Below are 19,056 nucleotides of genomic sequence, written 5' to 3'. Positions count from 1 at the left end.
TATATTCAATGACAGGTGGTAGTGTTCGAGTACAGTAGAACTTTATCAAGGTTGGTGCCAGTGGTTAATGAGATACTGTGGAAAGGGATTTGCATGTCTGGAACATATTTTTGTGGTTGGTGGTTATACATTTGCTTACAATTATTTGTAAGCTGATATTTATCATTTATTTGTTTATTGGAGTTGACCAATAACGGATCCAGTGCATTATTATAGTAGAAAATAAGTAGCAGTGTTAATGATCTAATCACATTCAGAATTTCAGAGGACGAGGATGTGTTTGCTGAGAGGATTTTTAAGGGTCTTTTACAAATGCATTTGACCTTTAAGTTCAAAGGAAATGACTCAATAAATGTGGGTGGGAAAACAAGTGATGTGTTAATAGAATGTCTCATTTATCTTTTTTTACAATCTATTTCTCTCTTTCTAAATGAGTTATTTATCCTGAGGCCTGAAATTGCCAAAAGAGATATGAGTTAATTCAGTGTTCATTGTTTATTTATTTGAGCAAAAAACATTTTGTGAAGCAGACTAGTGCAATTTCTTTTGACAAGAATATTCCATTTTAATACTATAAAAAATGACAGATTAAATAATTATTGAGATAATGTGCTTGTCTAAATTTGGCCTATACAAGTTCAGTCACCATCTTCTGAGAAGAAGGAGCTTGATTACCTCTGCAGCACAGCGAAGCAGAACGGACTGGCCATTTTTTTATGTTTTCTTAAACTCAACTTATAAATACTGGTGAAGGTATGATACACTTAGCCTATATGAGAAGACTTGAGTTAAAATACTGCAAAACACTGTTATGCAGTACATGCATTTTTTTGTATTTTACCTCATTACTTGCAGTGCATGTTTTTAGGCTGTTTTGAAGGATACCTGGACTTCAAGAACAAGTTCTTGAAATTGTATCAATCCATCTTTTAAGTCTCACATTTTTGTTTTTCATTCACATACAATTTGTTTTCCAGTTGTAGATTAATTTTCTATTCGTGGAACAACAGCTTGGTGATTCATTTTTATTCAACTGTGTCTTGCAGGGTATAACTAATGACAATCAACATCCTCTTAAAATATTTTGTATTTCTTTATTAAAAAAAAACAAACAATTTTACACTTCTGATTGTGTAAAATGTCCTCCAGTAACATTAAGATGAACTCATTAGCATATGTCTTGTGAACGTGGTAGCCTACTTTTTACCTAATCACATATCATAGAAATCTTTTAGTTGTTTTGTGTAAAGTAATAAAATAAATTAAAAAAAGCAAAATAACAGAATAAATAAAAAATACTGAGGAACTGGAAATCAATACTCCTGTTTGGCCTTTGTGTGTGTGTGTGTGTGTGTGAGAGAGAGTTCAATGTCATACTGTGTGCTTGGAGAGTGACACAAGCTCATGAGTGTGACCCATGGTAATGTGTAGCACATGTATTCCTTTATCACAAAGCTGTCCACGGGAACTGGCCCAGTGTCACCCAGCAATGAGGTATGATGAAGTTTTGTTTCAAACTGCAAGAATGACTTGAATGTTTGTTTTTAAAAAAATCCTTTGTTGTTTTTTGTTTGAAATATGGTGTATATTATTCATTTGAAACATCATGCCATTTTTTGTAAATGAATAAAAAAACAAAAACATCCATACTTATTTTGCTGTATGGTGTGAACGTGTGGAAGTGCTTAGTAGGCTTTCCCTGTAGGACTGATGGAAGCCGCTTAAACCATGGGTAGTGCTCCTCTCCTTCATCCTCCTCCTCTGACTGCATCTCTCTCTCCATTGTTTGGACCCCTAACGCATCACTCCCTCAATGTAACAGCTCCGCCCTCAGTCTGTATTAAGTCAATATAATTGAATCACATCTGAATGTCAACTTCAGGTTGGAGAAGGTCACATTTTGTTTAGCTTGTAGTTTCCTCACAGGCTATTGTGCTAGCAATATTCAGGTTCTGCTGTCAAAATGGTAGGTTTGTAGACCTACAGTAGGGTTTCACACTATGTGTGTACATTCTGTGCTTGTTTCTTTCAAGTCAGGTGTGTATTTGCCTTTGTTTACATTTTCCAGGGCCTGAAAATGTGAGTAAATATAACAAACTGCCTGAATTGGTTACAAGATGTGTACAATTTACAAAATAGTGGACTATCTTTCTGGACTTGTCATGAATCGCATGGTTAATTTTGGGTGCTTTTCAGTTGGCTTAATGTCACTGTGGATGTGAATTGTTGAATAGTAATTTTTTGTACAGTGTAGCTAGCTTGCTTTTGACGAAAGAGAGCTTTTGCCTTGTGATGTCACTGTACGGTAAAAGCTGTTGATTTTGTACTGATTCTTTTCTTTCCAGCATAAAGTTTATGTTAAAATTCAATTGATTCTCTTGTGTTGTTATACTTTGTGGAAATTGGTCATTATGTATTCTCTTAGCCAGTTGCTTTGTGAGTTCTTACGTTTCTTTTAAACATAAATAACTCACAATTTAACATCATTATACCATTCAATTGTGCTAATATCAGCTATGATAAAAACAAACGGTACAATTATAATTCAATTTACTACTTAAATTATCTTCTATTTTTTATCGTGTGGAGAAGGACTAGCCATAAGCCTACTTCATTCAGGTCACTATCAAGTGAGGAGTTCTGGTTTGAATGGTATGAAAAGGCTGTTGAAGTTCAAATTTCAGATGTGCTTAGCGGAGTTTTGTGGTCAATGTAATCTAGAGAAACCTTGCATGCAGTCATCATTGTGGTTGTGGTGTATTGTGCTACTGCTGTGAATAGTAAGTGGGCAGTTGGTGATGTATCTCATTCAAACACACTGACCTCTGATATTTAATAACATACTTATTTTTCAGGTTTTCATTCATTGTGATTGACCTTGACTTCAAGTTATTTGTTCATCCTTTTATGAATTCAGAACAGATCCCTCTTAACTGCCTTGATTTGCCTTCAAATCAAGATTTTGTTCTCTGCTTTAATTCTATTCTTCTAATTCTTTTAAACTAAATATGTCCTTTTTACAGATTATGCATTATGTATAATACAATGAGACTAGACACCATGAAAAGCTCCCCTGAATGTACCAGAGAAGAAAAAGTCTCTTAGACACATTACTGGATGAAGCAATATTCCATTTTGTTGGCCTTGACTGAACATCATAACAAACCTTTAACTTATTTACTGGACTTGCCCTTTCTAACTACACGAATGTTGCCATATACTTACATCTGAATACGTACATAAGATGGAGAAAAAAAAGTAAGCCTTTTTCATAACTTCGAACTTGGCTTTTGTATCCAGGAAATTATCTTGGAAAAAACACTGTGCAGTGCAACTTTGGGTTAAGTGGGCTCGATTAAAAGAATGATCTGTCAGGCAATAGTTCCAGAATTGTTGAAATGGAGGTAGTAATACAGTCAATAGCATAATGAAATATTGTCAAACCCAATACCTAATGTCCCAGTTTGTGGTAATCGATGTGCAAGTCATTTGATTGTAAAAAAAAGTGAAATGGAATCGCTTATCATCATTGTGTTCATTCACTGACTAGTCCACAAGACCAATGCCTGATGACAATAATTGTTTACTTCCTCAGGGTTTTTGTGAACAGAAGTTTGGCGATGGAGAAGATCAAGTCCTTTGGCTTTGATATGGATTACACTTTGGCAGGTAAGCGGCACCACTTTCTGACTTTTGGAGGGCCCTGGGGCAAAAAAACAAATTCAGACAGAAAGGAAAAAAGCCTTACTAAATTCTGTCTGGAATGCCAATATGTCTGATTGTAATTCTCACTGGTAGTGAGACCTGTACAATGTAGTTTACTGCATTTACTCTGCTCTTATGGAGATATTTTATCACAGTGCACCGGTAGTTGGCAGTTGTGGGAGAATTAGTGACGTGACTGCTACCACATACCGCCGCGAATATGGATACATACTATTTCCTTATTTTCAAGTTTCTTCATGTTTTCAGATCATCATGGCCATTCAGTTCTAGAGTGAATTACTGAATGAAATCTGAATGTTGGGACCCAGTTTTCTTGCCTCACTGTGTGTTTCATGAAGGAATGCAACCCTGGCAAGGAGTAGTGTATCTGTAAATAGCGCTGCTCTCCTCTCCCAGAAAGTGTGTCAAGTCCATGTAGGACACCAGAAGGGGGGTGCATCACTTATCTGTATCAGCAAGACCTGTATCCCAACCTCTGCCCGCACCCCCCCATTCCATTTGGTATGGACTCCTCCTCCGTGAGTTCTACCCAAAGGCTGACGGTGGAAAGTTAGCAGAGTCTGCATCTGTCTGTTTGTCGGGCTTAAAGCCATAAACAAGTGTTAATGTTTACCAGAAGGGTCTGAAATTTCACCCTGGTTGTCAGACAAACACACATCCAAGACCTCAGGGGAAAACTGGCTCATACGTGGCCCCGGCAGCGTAGCCAAACAAGCAATAGGTGCTCCGTTTATAGTCATTACAGGATGCAGGTCATGTCGTCATGATTAGCCTATTTTTGAAACTCGTTTGTTATTTTACCATGTTGTGGATGTTGAGTAAATTTGGGAAATGTAAGGCGAATGCCAATATTGCCTGCAAAGATTCTGAGGGGAATTGAGAGATGAGTAGGAGGACAGCTGATGTGGTCTGAACTATGAAGTATAAAACGCGGGTGATTTACACACATACAACACATTTGTTTTTATGTTTAAAAAAGTTTCACAAATCGTGTCATGACAGTTATAAATCAACAGGTATGATACAGGCCAACCTTTAAAAATCAGTTGTGTGAGAACAGTGAGATACGGGTCTCATCATCATGGAGATGCTTTTCAAAGAGTATCCGTTCCCTTTCCAGGTTTGCCAGCTGTTGTACACTGATCCATATGGTGAATTGGATTTTGGTATATATAATCCATTAGGGTTTGCTGTGTGGCAGCTGTTGTACCAGAATGCGCCCATGTAATTGGCGGCACAGTTCTTCTCCCAGCGGTCCTGGTCCTTGTCAATGGTCGTGAACTTCATGCCATTATGGCCCTTCATAGCGTCCCCTGCCTCCCCGTCCATAAAGTGCCCCAGGGACAGCTCGTAGCCGGCCGCTTCAGGCTCGAGGGAGAAGGTGGCGTAGTGGGCGTGCGCCCGGTTCCCCGCCCAGTCCTCCATGTCGACGCGCAGCTCGTTCTGTGTCCGCATGGTCAGCAGCAACACGTTTTCCAGGCCTAGCCAGAATTCGCCGTCGGCGCTGCCGAACCCGGCCCGGTAGGTGTCCCAGGGCCGGAGGAAATTGACCGAGCCGTCGAGTCGGCGCTGGAACACTGTCCAGCCCCCACCACCGCTCTCCATGTCACAGTAGACGCGCAGCGGGGACAAGGGCCCTGCCGGGTAGGTGGTGTACACGCCGCTGGGGTTGCTGGTGTTACGCTTGTGGATGGCGGCGCAGTCCAGAGGAAGGAAGTGCTTGGCCCGGGCGATCAAGGCGAGCAGTGGAAGAAGCAGCAGCAGCAGCAGCAGGGGCCTCATGCTGGCAGTCAGTGGGTGAAGAGCCTGGGCTCCGCCAGCCGGACTTATAAGGGTCTCGGGCAGGAACTTCCACAAGTTGCATAATTTGACCTTGTTTTGTAAGAGTTCAGGGGATTGCACAACTGGGTAATTCCAACAAGCAGTGGGCCTTTCCAATTTGCCCACAATATTGAATTTTCTTTGTGCAAACACCATGCTCATTACAGTTTAGAGAATTTTTTTGTGCACCTTTGTGTATTTATTCAAGGACGTGTATCCCATGTTTGTCCATGTATAGATGCATGTCTTGCGTATGCATTATAAATGAGTTCTTTTTACTTTTTATACTCTGTTTAAGATGGTTTATACGCCTGCAGGTGGTCAGAGCCCCTCTGTTTGTTTTCCTCTAGTGTACAAGTCTCCAGAGTATGAGTCACTGGGCTTCGACTTGACTGTGGAGAGGCTGGTCTCTATCGGTTACCCTCAGGAGTTGCTCAACTTTGTCTATGATCCAGCATTCCCCACAAGGTAGAGTATGTTTGCATTTCTCTTGCTGTTAAAACCTACTCTGTTGTTTGTCAACAGCTGTATAACAATCAGTCAAATCTAAAAATAGCTACATGTATTTTACTACACAAAATAACTACTAGGGGTGTAATTGTACACAAAAATCAGGGTACGGTGACTACCTCGGTTTTGGAGTTGCGGTTTGGTTAATGTTCGGTATGGTAAGCCTGTAGGTACTGCTAGTCTAAAATTCACTGACAATATTGGTGATGCGCAAAAGGGAATAGTATTTTAAAAAAGGTGTCAAATGTTTTTTGACGTTAATAGACTAAACTGACATGATCCACCACTTAATTTGTTTGTATGGGAACTCAAATTTGAAACACAAGGTCCGCATGTAAAAAAAGCCTACTGTTGATTACTGTACTGAAGACTGCATTCGGTAGACGTCTGTATAACTACATGTTGTTATTTTAAGCCTGAATTGGTAACAGTTTTTTTTTTTTATAGCTTCTGATTGAAAGGTAGATTATTATTAGTTAGTGTGGAGCTGAGTAGATCTAATGGCTTGTTTATTGTAGGGGTCTAGTGTTTGATACCACCTACGGAAACCTCTTGAAGGTTGATGCCTATGGCAACATTTTGGTGTGTGCACATGGATTCAACTTCATGCGTGGGTGAGTGACCAATACTTGTGTTGTGGAAATATTTGAGAAGTGAGAATATTCATAATTTGGATATGTGCCAGAGTTGCAGATAGCTCAGTAGTGAAATTAGTGAAAGGAGTAATAGGCAGCACAATTTGTTGTGTGTGTGTGTGTTTGTGTTTGTCAGGCCTGAGACCAGGGAACAGTATCCAAACAAATTCATCCAGCGTGGAGACACTGACCGCTTCTACATTTTGAACACACTCTTCAATCTGCCAGGTAAGAGTAAAGCCAGTCTGGTACTTATCTCCTGATGGAAACCAGTGCCTAAAAGCATCCATGTTGTGTAAGTCTTGTATTTTCTTCTGGTCTGATAATTATTATGGTTGCGTTTTTCCCTTAGAAACCTACCTATTTGCCTGCCTGGTAGATTTCTTCACTAACTGCTCAAGATACACAAGGTGAGTCTTCAGTGAGCATTATTAGAGTCTATGTATCACCCCCTGTAATCTTAAGAGACCAAAAGAGGGTGCAGATTATCCTTTTCTTCACTTGTGCTCTGATTTCTAATGTGTGCCATCATTCTTTTAAAGCTGTGAAACAGGCTTTAAAGATGGGGACCTGTTTATGTCCTACAAGAGCATGTTCCAGGATGTCCGAGATGCGGTGGACTGGGTCCATTTCAAGGTACAGTCAACACCCAGTGTTGTGTCTAGACAGCCAACTTTATGCATGACGTCTAGACATGAAACCAACTTTATTTATGGTCACGTTTAGAATAACGAAAAGAAAGATACCCGCACACTCACTATTTCTGCTGTTCCCGAAGTGATATAATACACAATGTTTCAACCAATGTTGGTCTTTGTCAGGTGTGAACAACATTGGTCGAAACGTTGTGCATTAAATCACTTGGGGAACAGCAGCAACAGTGTGCGGGTATCTTTCTTTTCTTTATTTCAGGGATCTACTTTACCATGCACCTGTACCAAGTTGGATGTGCGTGCACTTTCTGCTACACATTTAGAATAAAGAAATGTCTCTCTATTCTCTCGTTAGTAACGTCTCTCTCTCTCGGTAGTAACGTTTTGTGCCTTGTCATGCAGTGTAGTGCCCAGTCAGTAAAATACGAGCACTTTTTTGGAGTATTTGTGCTATTTGAGACTATTTACATATTCAGTTTGTTATCCTTTGTTATCCTAATGTCTGTTATTGCTTCTGTTATTGCTTCTTTCTCGTATAGCTTATTGCTTTCTTTCTTATTATTTTGACTTAAACCTGTCCTCCTCTCACTTGTTAATCTCTATCAGGGATCACTGAAGGTGAAGACTGTTGAGAACCTTGAGAAGTATGTGGTGAAAGACGTGAGTACCTCGATTAACATGTGTTTGCTTTCCACGGGGTGCTGTTTTGTCTTAAACATGGTGTCTGTGACTAGGGGATTCATGAGCTCACCTGCCGTGACTCCTAATTGCCATGCTGTGCTAATTGCTCTGCTGTGTCTCCCAAAACCAGTCCAAATTGCCTCTCTTGTTGAGCCGAATGAATGAAGTTTCAAAGGTGTTCCTGGTCACAAACAGTGACTACAAGTACACTGATGTAAGTTGCTATTTCTGTACTTAATTTATTTAGACTTGTAATGGGAGTGTATGACATCCAAGTGAGTACCAACGCCTTCAGGGTATTAATAGTGCCTAATTTCCCCTCTTTAGAAAATCATGACGTACCTGTTTGACCTTCCCCACGGCCCACAAGTGAGTCTGGTATTTATTTTTACTTTTGCCCTCTGTGCTCTGTTCTCTCCGAGTCAGACCAGACACAGCTGTGCATTGTGGCAAATTCCCATAGCAAACATAAAATCAGTTATGAGAAAAGCATTCTGCTTCTGTGTATGCAGAGAACATCTGTTGGTGTGTTTTAGTGGGTGTAGATTTGTCATGACATTTCTGATGTATGCACAGATTTGGAACATTTCAGGTGTGTGTGTGTGTGTGTGTGTTTTATTGAGTTTAAAATGGATTATTCTGGATTATTCCCTGGCAAATAGTTGGGCAGTTCCAGCGTTATGGATGTGACAATTGGACTCATATTGGTAAACAAAATGCCTTAGAGTGGGGGCAAAATTAGTATCAGTGAATTAATTTGCATAACTTTTAATGCAACCTCTGTCCTCTGAATACTGAGAAATCCTCAAATTTCATATAATCAATTTCATCCTAAGAATACAAGGCATTTTATCAGCGTTATGGATGTGACATGAAATGGACACACTTTTGTGAGAGATTACAGGTTTTCTACAAACTCTACAAACTGCCGAAACTATGATATATGTACCATGAAGGAGACTTGAATGAACACAAAAAGTGTGTTTTTGAAACTATGCGTCATTTTCGTAATGCATTATGTAGCAAAAACTGGCGTTATGGATGTGACTGTTTCATGTTATGGATGTGACGTGTCTGAACCAGTCCTCGACAATAATTAAGTAGTGAATTGAAATGGTAATCATGAAAAACTAGTGATGAAATTATTGCTTCCTCAGTGCCCACTAAGAGACACAGGAAGAATCAGGACAACAAGTCATTTAAAATATAAAAAAGAAATGTATTTTTTTCTTTTACCGTCATCAATTTTGGTCAGTGATTCCCTGGTTACTGAAACACCAGGGAACATGAAACTTGGTGGCCACTCCCCTAAATAACTAGCCCTACCTGAACCGTTGCACCCAAGATGACAGAATATTTATGGTATGTTAGTCTCAAGAGCCCGCATGAACCTAACCCATACCCACTCATTTGTGATTTGCACACATAAAGTACATGCACGTGCATACACGCACATGCGCACACACACGCACATGCGCACGCACGCACAGTCGCACACATACAGACAGGCAAGCAAGCACACACACACACACACACACACACACACCCACCCACATGAATGCAGACACATAAACACACACACACAGGCACGCATACGCACGTGGGCATGCAAACACATACGCACACACACACACACGCACACACATGCACAAACACCCACCCACATGAATGCAGACACATAAACACACACACACAGGCACGCATACGCACGTGGGCATGCAAACACATACGCACACACACACACACACACACATAAACACACAAACACAGGCACGCATATGCACATGCACGCACACACACACACACACACACACACACACTCTTATAAACAAAAGCAAACTCACATATGCACACACTCATTTACATGCACATGAGTTGCAGGAGTAGGAGATGGAGACAAATTGACAAGCGTGATTTATTTTTGCGAAGAGAATATGCAGGACTGAGAGGCGGTCATATTTTGTACCGCTATGCGGTACATCTAGTTTATTGCTGCCCTTACTCATGTTACTCTGTGGGTATTAGCTACAGAGGACCTGACACTTCAAATGCTGTCATATCGCGTCACATTTAAAATTAAACTGTGTTAAGCAGACGTGACGGAAGATAATCGCTCAGATTTTCGTTATTAGGCCACTTGAAAATAGGCTATGGCTAGGCTAATCACTGGAGGTATTTTAATATTATGTTTGTTTTGCCAATGGTTAGGCAAGGCCTCCCTGTGGTTTTAAACAACCTAATAATCTTTGAAATGTCAGTTGTAAACACTAAGTTGAAATGCGTTGAAACTGACATGCCACCAGAACAGACGTTCTATCGGCTTTGAGGTATAATAAAGTCCCCAGTCTTGTAAATTCACATTATGTAACATCCATAACGCACCATTAAAGGTTTTAAAAGTAAGAAAGGGGCACAATTTGGTCATCACACTTTACATTGATATAAATCAGCTTTGCACAGACACTATGGACATTGTCGCATCAACACTGTATATGTAGCATAAACTTTTCCTATAAAACGTTATGGATGTGACCTGGCCATGGAACTTGCTGACTTAAAAACAAAAGCCTTACAAATGTAAGGAGTTGTGCTCTTAAAGGCAAGCTGAGCATAGACATTGCTCTACCATTCCCTTGTCAATCTGGAATTTGTCAAATGACACAATTTGTTTGAACATTGGGTCCATTTATCCACTTTTGAAATATGTATAATATTACCATGTAAAAAAAGTTGTTTCTGTATGGTTGCACACCATATTTATGATGTAAAAAGAGTGTCATTCTCCATCAAATTCAATCAGATCAGTTACAAACAATAAAATATAGACCTAAATGAAGATTTTAACAACAGTTCTATTTGCGTATGCACAACTTTTTTTTTTCCATGGTAAGGATGACCTTTGCATGGAATTGCCCAGTTATTAGATGTGATCAAAATCAACTTTGGAAATGACCCACAAATCTGTAACCTTTACATGTGAAGAAACTGTTACAACTGTTTACCAGTTCTCCAGCAGTAATGGATGGGTGTGGTGTTGGGCTGGGTAGGGGTGTGTGTCTCTTATTGTGGTGGTGCCTCTGTTTTTCCCACCATTGTCATTCATCCATCCATCCATTCAACCAACGACTGATCTTGTGGTGCCTGTGTAGACTGGAAGTCCTCATCGGCCCTGGCAGTCTTACTTCGACCTGATCCTGGTGGACGCCCGCAAGCCGCTGTTCTTTGGTGAAGGCACGGTGCTGCGACAGGTGGACACGGTGAGAGACCCTCTGCCCCAAACACGGTCCAGAAATTATCCGAAATGTCAGAGCAGCAGTCTGAGGGGTCAGACTCCCGATGGAGATGATGCCGTCTGGGTGGCATTTACTTCAAATTGTTTGGCAAGCAGAGACGTTTGGCAAGCTGTCATGCTTCTTGAAGGGAAAGAAGAATTAGGAACTGGCAGCGAGTCTTGACACTTGCCAAACAGCAGAGCGAACTGAGCTTTTTACCGTATTGAGGAAAGTTCTTTCATTAGCAAGACAAACAAATGCTCGTCATTTTTATATTAGCCTAAATAGCATAGCACAAACTGCTCCAGGTTGTGCATTTAAAGTAGTACCTCTAGTTCCTCTCCTGAGGCCTGTTCCATTTCTGTCTCTGTATTGTTGGCCAAAGATCTCTTCTTGTCGATGTCTAGTTCTAATTTAGTATGTACTGTGTAGACCTCAATGTACAGTACTAGTACTAGTACAATATAAGTATACTGAAAGTTATTGGGTCAACTCATAGTCAAAATTGATTGTTATGATATTTCATGTGGTAAATAACAATGTTTCCCTTTTGTGGTGTAGTCCATGTAACCTGTTCTTGAGCAGATCCAATAGCAGCATCTCTGGCAACCAGGCCTTTTTCAAGATAGATTTAATTTGGCAGCACTTCAACTTTGTGTTGTGTCCACTCCTAAACCCACTGGCATAGCTCACTGATTGGCCTGGAAGAGAACTAATCAGTTCTATTATCAAGGGATTCCCTACTACATTCTCAGTGAAACCCGAAGGGACCGGAGTGCCACAAACACCACAAATCCTAGATTAACTCAAACAGATCTCCAATCCAAGATGAACCCCAACACAATTGCCTAAAAAAGCCCAATCCAAGTGGTGTAAATTCACGATATACAGTATGACAATAAAAAGGAGCTCAGGTTGTACTTGTGATAACCCAGCTGCTGTTGCGAAGCTGGAGGGGTTGTGCTCACTGTCCTGTGACGGTTTCTTGCAGACCACTGGGCGTCTGAAGATCGGCACGTACACGGGACCTCTGCAGCATGGCATAGTGTACTCTGGAGGTAAGAGCTTTAACCGTTCAGCAGAGGAGTTTTGAACATTCTAACAAAAGAGTCTGTTCAGCAACAATTTAAGGTTTTAAAATTCCATGTTGAATTCAATGAACCCAGATATTCTTTAGAATGTTCATTTTCCAACATTTTCATCACACTGGTGTGACGCATAGCCCTAGAAGGCTCTGGTGTGATGGTACCGGCTCATGTGTTTACTTATGACTACAGTAAAGCTAAAGGGACATTAAAATGACAGATGGGCTTTTATTCCGACTTTTGTTCCGACTTTTATTCAAATCTATATTCAGGTTTTATTTGATTCATGCTGTTTGTATGAATCTTTGTTTGTGAGCTTCTTAGCATTTTTTATATATTTACATCTCGGAAGACCTCTTACGACGTGTCTTAACTGAGTGCGATGCGAGCATTAGTGACAGTCAGTTTAATTACATTGTTTTCAATTGGACTGTCCTAACGTTTTGAGCTGAACTTTTGTTGGACGCCAGGTTACTAATTTTCTTTTTCTTTTTTTTTTTTTTGTCTGCTTGTGGTGTTGCTATTTTGATCGAGAAATAAGAAGCAAAAGAAGGGCATATTTAAGGGATTCGGTGTGGACAGAGTGCATTCAATGCAGCTTACCTTTTCCTTCCTAGTCAGCACTGACAAGAATGCCATGTTTTTCCTCCCTAGGCTCATCTGACATTGTGTGCGACCTGCTGGGCGCCAAAGGAAAGGACATCCTGTACATCGGAGACCACATCTTTGGCGACATCCTAAAGTCCAAGAAACGCCAGGGCTGGAGGACCTTCCTGGTGATCCCCGAGCTAGCCCAGGAGCTACATGTGTGGACAGACAAGAGTGGTCAGTCCCAGCCACCACACCACCCGACCCTGTCAGGGCCTTCATGAATCACAATTTTTTCCTGCATAGATGGGCTCAACGACATGGGATGTTTGGAATTTTCAGCCCTAACTTCCACTGTTGTTGCTGCTATTGCTAATGATGAGATTAATTCATGGGCAACTATTGAGCACATAGCCAAGATGATTGTCTTAGCAGTTTCATCATGACCATTATCAGAGCCATTTAGGGCAGGGGTGAGCAAACTTCGGCCCGCCAAGCACTTTCATCCGGCCCGCCGAGCATTTAATTTGGTTATCAGGCTGCTCGCTATTTTTTCCTGCGATAGAGACGAGGTTGGTTAGCGTTACTGCAAACTGCTTTTCACTTTTCTTAGAAAACGTTTACAATGTCAATGTCAAAACATCATGTTACATAGAGATGATAGGCCTACTCTTTGTTATCTCCTTTGCAGCTGGTCTAACGTGAACGTTATGCGATCCATTTAATTGTGAACGCGTCTGCACTCACGAGAGGGATAGAGCGGCAGGTTCCAGCTGGCTTGTCATTGTTGATAATTGATATCTCCTTCGTATAAGAAACTTTTAAAAGGAAATCATGAAGGCAACAGTAGTTCCCACTACTGACCATTTAAAAACTGTGAGAGGGCACAGCTAGGTACAGCACTAGCCATAGCGGAGCAGGCAGAAGATCATTGAGAAATAAACGTGAATTAAAGCGACTGTGCACAATTTATTCATTTGTTAAACAGCATCAAATTAGCAGTATTTTTTAAGCAATTTATATTTTAAAACAAATACTTTTCATACTAAATTATACGCTATAAAAAAATGTTTTTTTTTTGTATGTATGATTTTTTTTTTTTTTTTTTTTTTTTATGTGTGTGTCGGGTGCCCGCCGGCCATTTTTCAAAACCCAATGTGGCCCTTGAGCCAAAAAGTTTGCCCACCCCTGATTTAGGGAAATGATCGTTTAGACATGTAAGGACTTTTCACTGTGATTTCATTCTATAATTGGATGACCTGAATTAAAAAGGGAGGGAGAAATTGAAATTGTTCCTCATTAGGGCACAAACCTGTCTGGTCTGGTGATGGCAATGGCTATTTTCTTTCAAAACCTCAGTAGACTGAAATGGTTGCTAGTTGGTTGGAGGGTGGCCCTAGGAACATGTTAGTCCTGGATGTCAACATAGTTACAACGGCGATATGCCAAGGCATTGGGACTGAAATAGATTGGACAGGAAAAGGATATGTTACAGTATCCAAGGACCGATCACTCACTTCTGCCCTCTTTCTGTCTCTTTTTCTCCCCCTCTCTTTCTCTCCCTCTGTCTGTCGATGGTTCTCTCTCTTTCTCTTTTACAGCCCTGTTTGAGGAGTTACAGGGCCTGGACATATTCCTAGCTGAGCTGTACAAGTGAGTAAGACCGCAGACTATCCTCCAATTAGTCACGTATACCATGGTCATGTCATGTTCTCATATACTGTAATGTATGTGTGTACGAATGTGGGCGACAGGGTCAGAGAGGCAGTTTACCCTATTGCCTTCACTCTAAGGCCATTTGTCAGACAGATAAGAGTGAAACACATTCCATGCTATTTATAACAGCTCATGTCACCCCTTCTCCCCTCCTAATGTTTTTGCCCCCTACCCTACATCTGGCTCTCTTCTCTTCCCCTCTTGCCTTCTTACTCTTCTGTATGTCTCTCCCTCTCTCCCTTGCACACCCATACTCTTCCCCAAAACTGGGTCCCCCCCCCCCTCTCTCTCCCCCCCTCTCCCCCTCTTTCTAATCTCTATCTCTTTATTGTCCCCCCCCCCCCCCCGCGCTGTCACTTATTATCATTCATTCCACTCACTCTCTCTCTCTTCCCCCCCCCCCCCCCAGACATTTGGACAGTAGTAGCAATGAGAGGCCGGATATCAGCTCCCTCCAGAGGAGGATTAAGGTAAAACACACACAAGTACAGAAATAAAACAAGACGAGGTAAATATATGAACACACATATTCACAACAAAGCAAAGTCAAACACCAACCAGCCATTAGTAGACAGTAAGAAGTTGGGTTCCCCGCAGATGCGCCTGACTGTTAATCGGTCTAATATACTCGGAGATCGGCCTATGCCAATTAATTTAAAAATGCCCAAAATCGGCCGGCCAATCAATCGGTCGACCTCTTGCTAAATCTGGTACAAAACATCTCTTCTCTTTTTGTGATTCATGCATTTTTTAAAATAAATAAATGAAACTAAACCAAACCAAACCCTGATGTCCTTTTCTCCTCCCTGGCAGAAAGTCACCCATGACATGGACATGTGCTATGGAATGATGGGAAGCCTGTTCCGCAGTGGCTCACGGCAGACGCTGTTTGCCTCGCAGGTGATGCGCTATGCTGACCTGTACGCCGCCTCCTTTATCAACATGCTCTACTACCCGTTCAGCTACCTGTTTCGAGCTGCCCATGTGCTGGTGAGTACCCCCCTCCCTACTCTCCACTAGTGCCCACTTGTCTCCTTATTCATCTACTACTACTACAACAAGGCTTGTGACACTTTTAAGTCGCTGCTGTTTGATGCCAGTTCATGTTCATTTCCACACACACACAATCACACAAGCACACACAGTTGTATGATCCTAAAATGTGCACTAAATTACTGAGAAACACACACTCACACAGATACAGTATGCATGTATTAACCAAAGACATGTACCTGCTGAGAGATGGCTAATTAGCTCCTGTCAATGTCCAAGAAGCCAACAAACCTTGGTTATTTTAGCATTGTATACCGATCTCTCTCTGTACACCTTTGTGCCCTTTGAGCTTTAACAAGATTATTGATATACTTAAAGGAGAATTACAGTTTCTCAAGGTCACCGAACATGCCCCCAGAGTGTAGCACTGTAGCTGCCTGGCAACTCTAGCTGTTGGCTGCAGCAACTTGAGCTTGATGGAACCAATTGTTTTTTTTGTACTGACAATACTCGGTGACCACAAGAAACAGAGATCTGTGTGAGAAATTTGCTGGAATTCTCCTTTAACCCTTCCCCCTCTCCTTTAACCCCTCCCTCTCTTTTAACCCCTCCTTCCTCTCGTTCACATATCCTTTCATTTCCTTTCATCTTTGTTTCTCACTTGTGTGCTCTCTTTTGTTCTCCCTGACACAAACACATACACATGCTCTCCATCTCCATCCCTATTTCTGTTGCACACACACACACACACACACACACACACACACACACACACACAGATGCCCCACGAGTCCACAGTGGAGCACACAAACATGAACATCAACGATACCGAGTCGCCCATGGCCACACGTAACCGCCACGCGCTGGACTTCCGCGACCACGAGTGCAAACGGCACCAGCTCACCCGGTCCATCAGTGAGATCCAGCCACCACACCTCTTCCCCACGACCCCCCAGGAGATCACGCACTGCCACGATGAAGATGATGATGAAGAGGAGGAAGAAGAAGAAGAGTAAAAAAGGCATTTGGTTCCGCTTACTGGTCCGTAACTGGACTTTTACTCAAAGGTTTGAGGAAGGGAAAAGTGTAGCCTCTTTAGGCTTGCAGGATGTATTTGGCAAATGTTTTCCCCTGGATTTCTTTTTTGGAGAGATGTTTTTCTTTAGAATTTTCATCATTATGTGTTGTGTTCTCTGTCGGTATGAACAGTTTGGGATTAGGTCAACTGTAGATTTTTTTTTTTTTAGGAGAACACTGTTTATTTTTATTTATTTATATTTACTGTTTTTTTATTTATTGTAAATGGGAGACCCATTTACAAGGACTGTTTCATTGACCAAACTCCTCTTCCTGCCTGCTTGTGATGAAGACGGAGATGGACCTGAGACTTTTTACTTTTCTCTTTCTTTTTCTCCTTCTTTGTCTCTTATCGAATCATTTGGTTAATGTCAAGTCGAAAGGATTTTTTTTTTGTCATATTGTGTTGTGGCCAAGGCCATACTAATTGCTGTTAGTTCTGAGGGAACACAAGTTGAAGTTGATGGGGATCCAAATGGTGCATCCAAAAATGTGCATGCTTGGGTGTTATGAATCTGCTTTAGGTTTCTGAGTGGTTTATTATGCTGTAGCCATATGGACATGCAATATACTGTCAGTTCTGCAGCTTTAAATCTGCATGGGAGCAGACCAAATGATGCAGTTTGGTCGACGCAATCGCAGCATCCTTTTTCATTGACTACATCTACATCTAACCAAAGTGTCAAGACACGTTCAGTGTCATTCAGAACAGTTTGTGTATGCTCAAACTATCATAAGCACAACTTAGCATAAGCGTAACTTTGTGGCTGAGGGAAAAATAAACAGTTTTGGAATAAGACAATGGAGCAAAAATTCAGACCTTACCTATGCCTTCACATTTATCGTCCAAAATGACAACAGAACAAAGACGTAGACATGAAAACATCTGTGTGATATAGGTGAGCTGACAGGGCTTGTGGATGAAGAGGATGTGCTTGTGCAATCAAAGAGGCAAAGGATACTGGGAATGTTACCTATTTCTGTTACTGGGAAACACTTGAGGTTCTATTCACTGAGCAGCTGATTTGAGCTGGAGCTGCCTTGATGCATTGCTCAACAGATACACGCAGGGCTAAACATGCCTTGTTGTTGGGCCCTCCAACCATCTCTGATAATTCTAGATGTACTGCAGAGCTAGCCAGTGCTGAGATTATTTGCACTTGTGCCAGAGTGGAGTAGGGATTTGTTTTCTTATTTCATTTATATTTTATTTGCTCCTTGTAAATACTGGATTTTTGTTCTGATTTAATACAAAGACCAGTATTTGTTTGAATGTGTGTGTGTTTATGTTTTATTAACTGAAAGGTTGTTATTATTATTCCTCTATTGTGAGGCAGATGGGACCCTGTCCAATGGCACTCAGTAGTTTTTAAAAGGGATTACTTTGACATGTAGCAGATTTCTATGACTATGACTAACTTTTGTCAGCAAGTATGGTTACACAAGTGGAACGGAAAGAGAGCAAGTGGACCAAAATGGCCAAATTCTGCTCCATTGCTTGTTCCTTCATGCAGGCTTGACGTTTTGTGTATAACACAGACTCGTTGCCCGTTTTAAATTATACAATTACGATCCCAATTCTGTATAATGTTAATGGTTTGAGATCGTAATACAGACAAATGTCTCTTTGCAAGGAACTGTAATGCATCCAAGACCACTGTTAGGTGGGGGATGTTGTCTCTTTCCAGAACATTCTCTGGACGATACCCATAGTCAGCTTTGTCAAGGTAAATGATGTGATTTGAACGGATCTGTATTACAGAATTAATTGAGCGCAAAATATGGAACTTTGCCTTTTGGAGTGTGTGAATGTGTGTGAGCTATCACTGTAGCACTGCAGCTGGGCATATGAGTGAACATTATGAAGGGACTCGAGTTGCCTTAACTCCATATGTCCTTTGCTCTTTATTTTTGATGGTCCATGTGGGATTGTTACGGTTGTGCGAAATGGTTGAATTTACTGGTTGAATTTACTGCCATAAGTATATTTTTCTTTGCCTTTGTCATGATAATCTTTATGTTACTATGACAGAACACTCCTGTTCATTAAGTTGTTTAAATGGGAATGCAAATACTGCTATAATGTCAGTTGCCTGCTGCTTAGAATTTTCCGGTTATTTTGTTGTTATTGTTTTCTTACTTTGTTTTCTTCTTTTTATTTTTTTTATTTTATGTCTTCAAGTGTTGGTTGTGCATGTTCTTGCTTTCGATTCAAAATCCAAATAATTGAAATATTTTTTTTTCCCCTCCTTTATGTTCTAAAACAAGCGAAAATAAAGTTCTACAAGGTTCTTTCGCG

General features: G+C 40.9%; 3 protein-coding genes across 5 annotated transcripts in view; 2 read left to right on the top strand and 1 right to left on the bottom strand.

The window, feature by feature from the left end:
• pcgf6 (polycomb group ring finger 6) overlaps positions 1 to 8,640 on the top strand; it is a 24,523-nt gene extending 15,883 nt beyond the window's left edge. Inside the window, exon 11 of the transcript XR_006023216.1 lies at positions 8,619 to 8,640. The gene's annotated coding sequence lies outside the window, so the exon portion shown is untranslated. The remainder of the gene's footprint in view (positions 1 to 8,618) is intronic.
• Positions 1 to 19,056, top strand: part of nt5c2a (5'-nucleotidase, cytosolic IIa) — a 21,311-nt gene extending 2,255 nt beyond the window's left edge. For 2 of the 3 annotated variants that reach the window (XM_042065069.1, XM_042065070.1), the window contains exons 3-19: positions 1,456 to 1,494; positions 3,596 to 3,669; positions 5,898 to 6,015; positions 6,576 to 6,671; positions 6,829 to 6,920; positions 7,045 to 7,102; positions 7,235 to 7,328; positions 7,952 to 8,005; positions 8,157 to 8,240; positions 8,354 to 8,395; positions 11,176 to 11,283; positions 12,290 to 12,356; positions 13,038 to 13,208; positions 14,573 to 14,624; positions 15,097 to 15,157; positions 15,501 to 15,677; positions 16,460 to 19,056. In XM_042065069.1, the coding sequence (XP_041921003.1) occupies positions 1,456 to 1,494; positions 3,596 to 3,669; positions 5,898 to 6,015; positions 6,576 to 6,671; positions 6,829 to 6,920; positions 7,045 to 7,102; positions 7,235 to 7,328; positions 7,952 to 8,005; positions 8,157 to 8,240; positions 8,354 to 8,395; positions 11,176 to 11,283; positions 12,290 to 12,356; positions 13,038 to 13,208; positions 14,573 to 14,624; positions 15,097 to 15,157; positions 15,501 to 15,677; positions 16,460 to 16,696 (1,624 nt within the window). In that variant the 3' untranslated portion in view covers positions 16,697 to 19,056. The remainder of the gene's footprint in view (positions 1 to 1,455; positions 1,495 to 3,595; positions 3,670 to 5,897; positions 6,016 to 6,575; positions 6,672 to 6,828; positions 6,921 to 7,044; positions 7,103 to 7,234; positions 7,329 to 7,951; positions 8,006 to 8,156; positions 8,241 to 8,353; positions 8,396 to 11,175; positions 11,284 to 12,289; positions 12,357 to 13,037; positions 13,209 to 14,572; positions 14,625 to 15,096; positions 15,158 to 15,500; positions 15,678 to 16,459) is intronic. The other variant, XM_042065072.1, reaches the window with a different exon arrangement.
• Positions 3,115 to 5,526, bottom strand: LOC121684933 (microfibril-associated glycoprotein 4-like). The gene has a single exon (XM_042065099.1). The coding sequence runs from the start codon at positions 5,506 to 5,508 to the stop codon at positions 4,762 to 4,764; it is 747 nt and encodes a 248-aa protein (XP_041921033.1). The 5' UTR covers positions 5,509 to 5,526; the 3' UTR covers positions 3,115 to 4,761.

Source organism: Alosa sapidissima, chromosome 16, assembly GCF_018492685.1.
Source record: "Alosa sapidissima isolate fAloSap1 chromosome 16, fAloSap1.pri, whole genome shotgun sequence".
Lineage (NCBI taxonomy): Eukaryota > Metazoa > Chordata > Actinopteri > Clupeiformes > Clupeidae > Alosa > Alosa sapidissima.
This window is presented reverse-complemented; position numbering and strand designations above follow the sequence as displayed.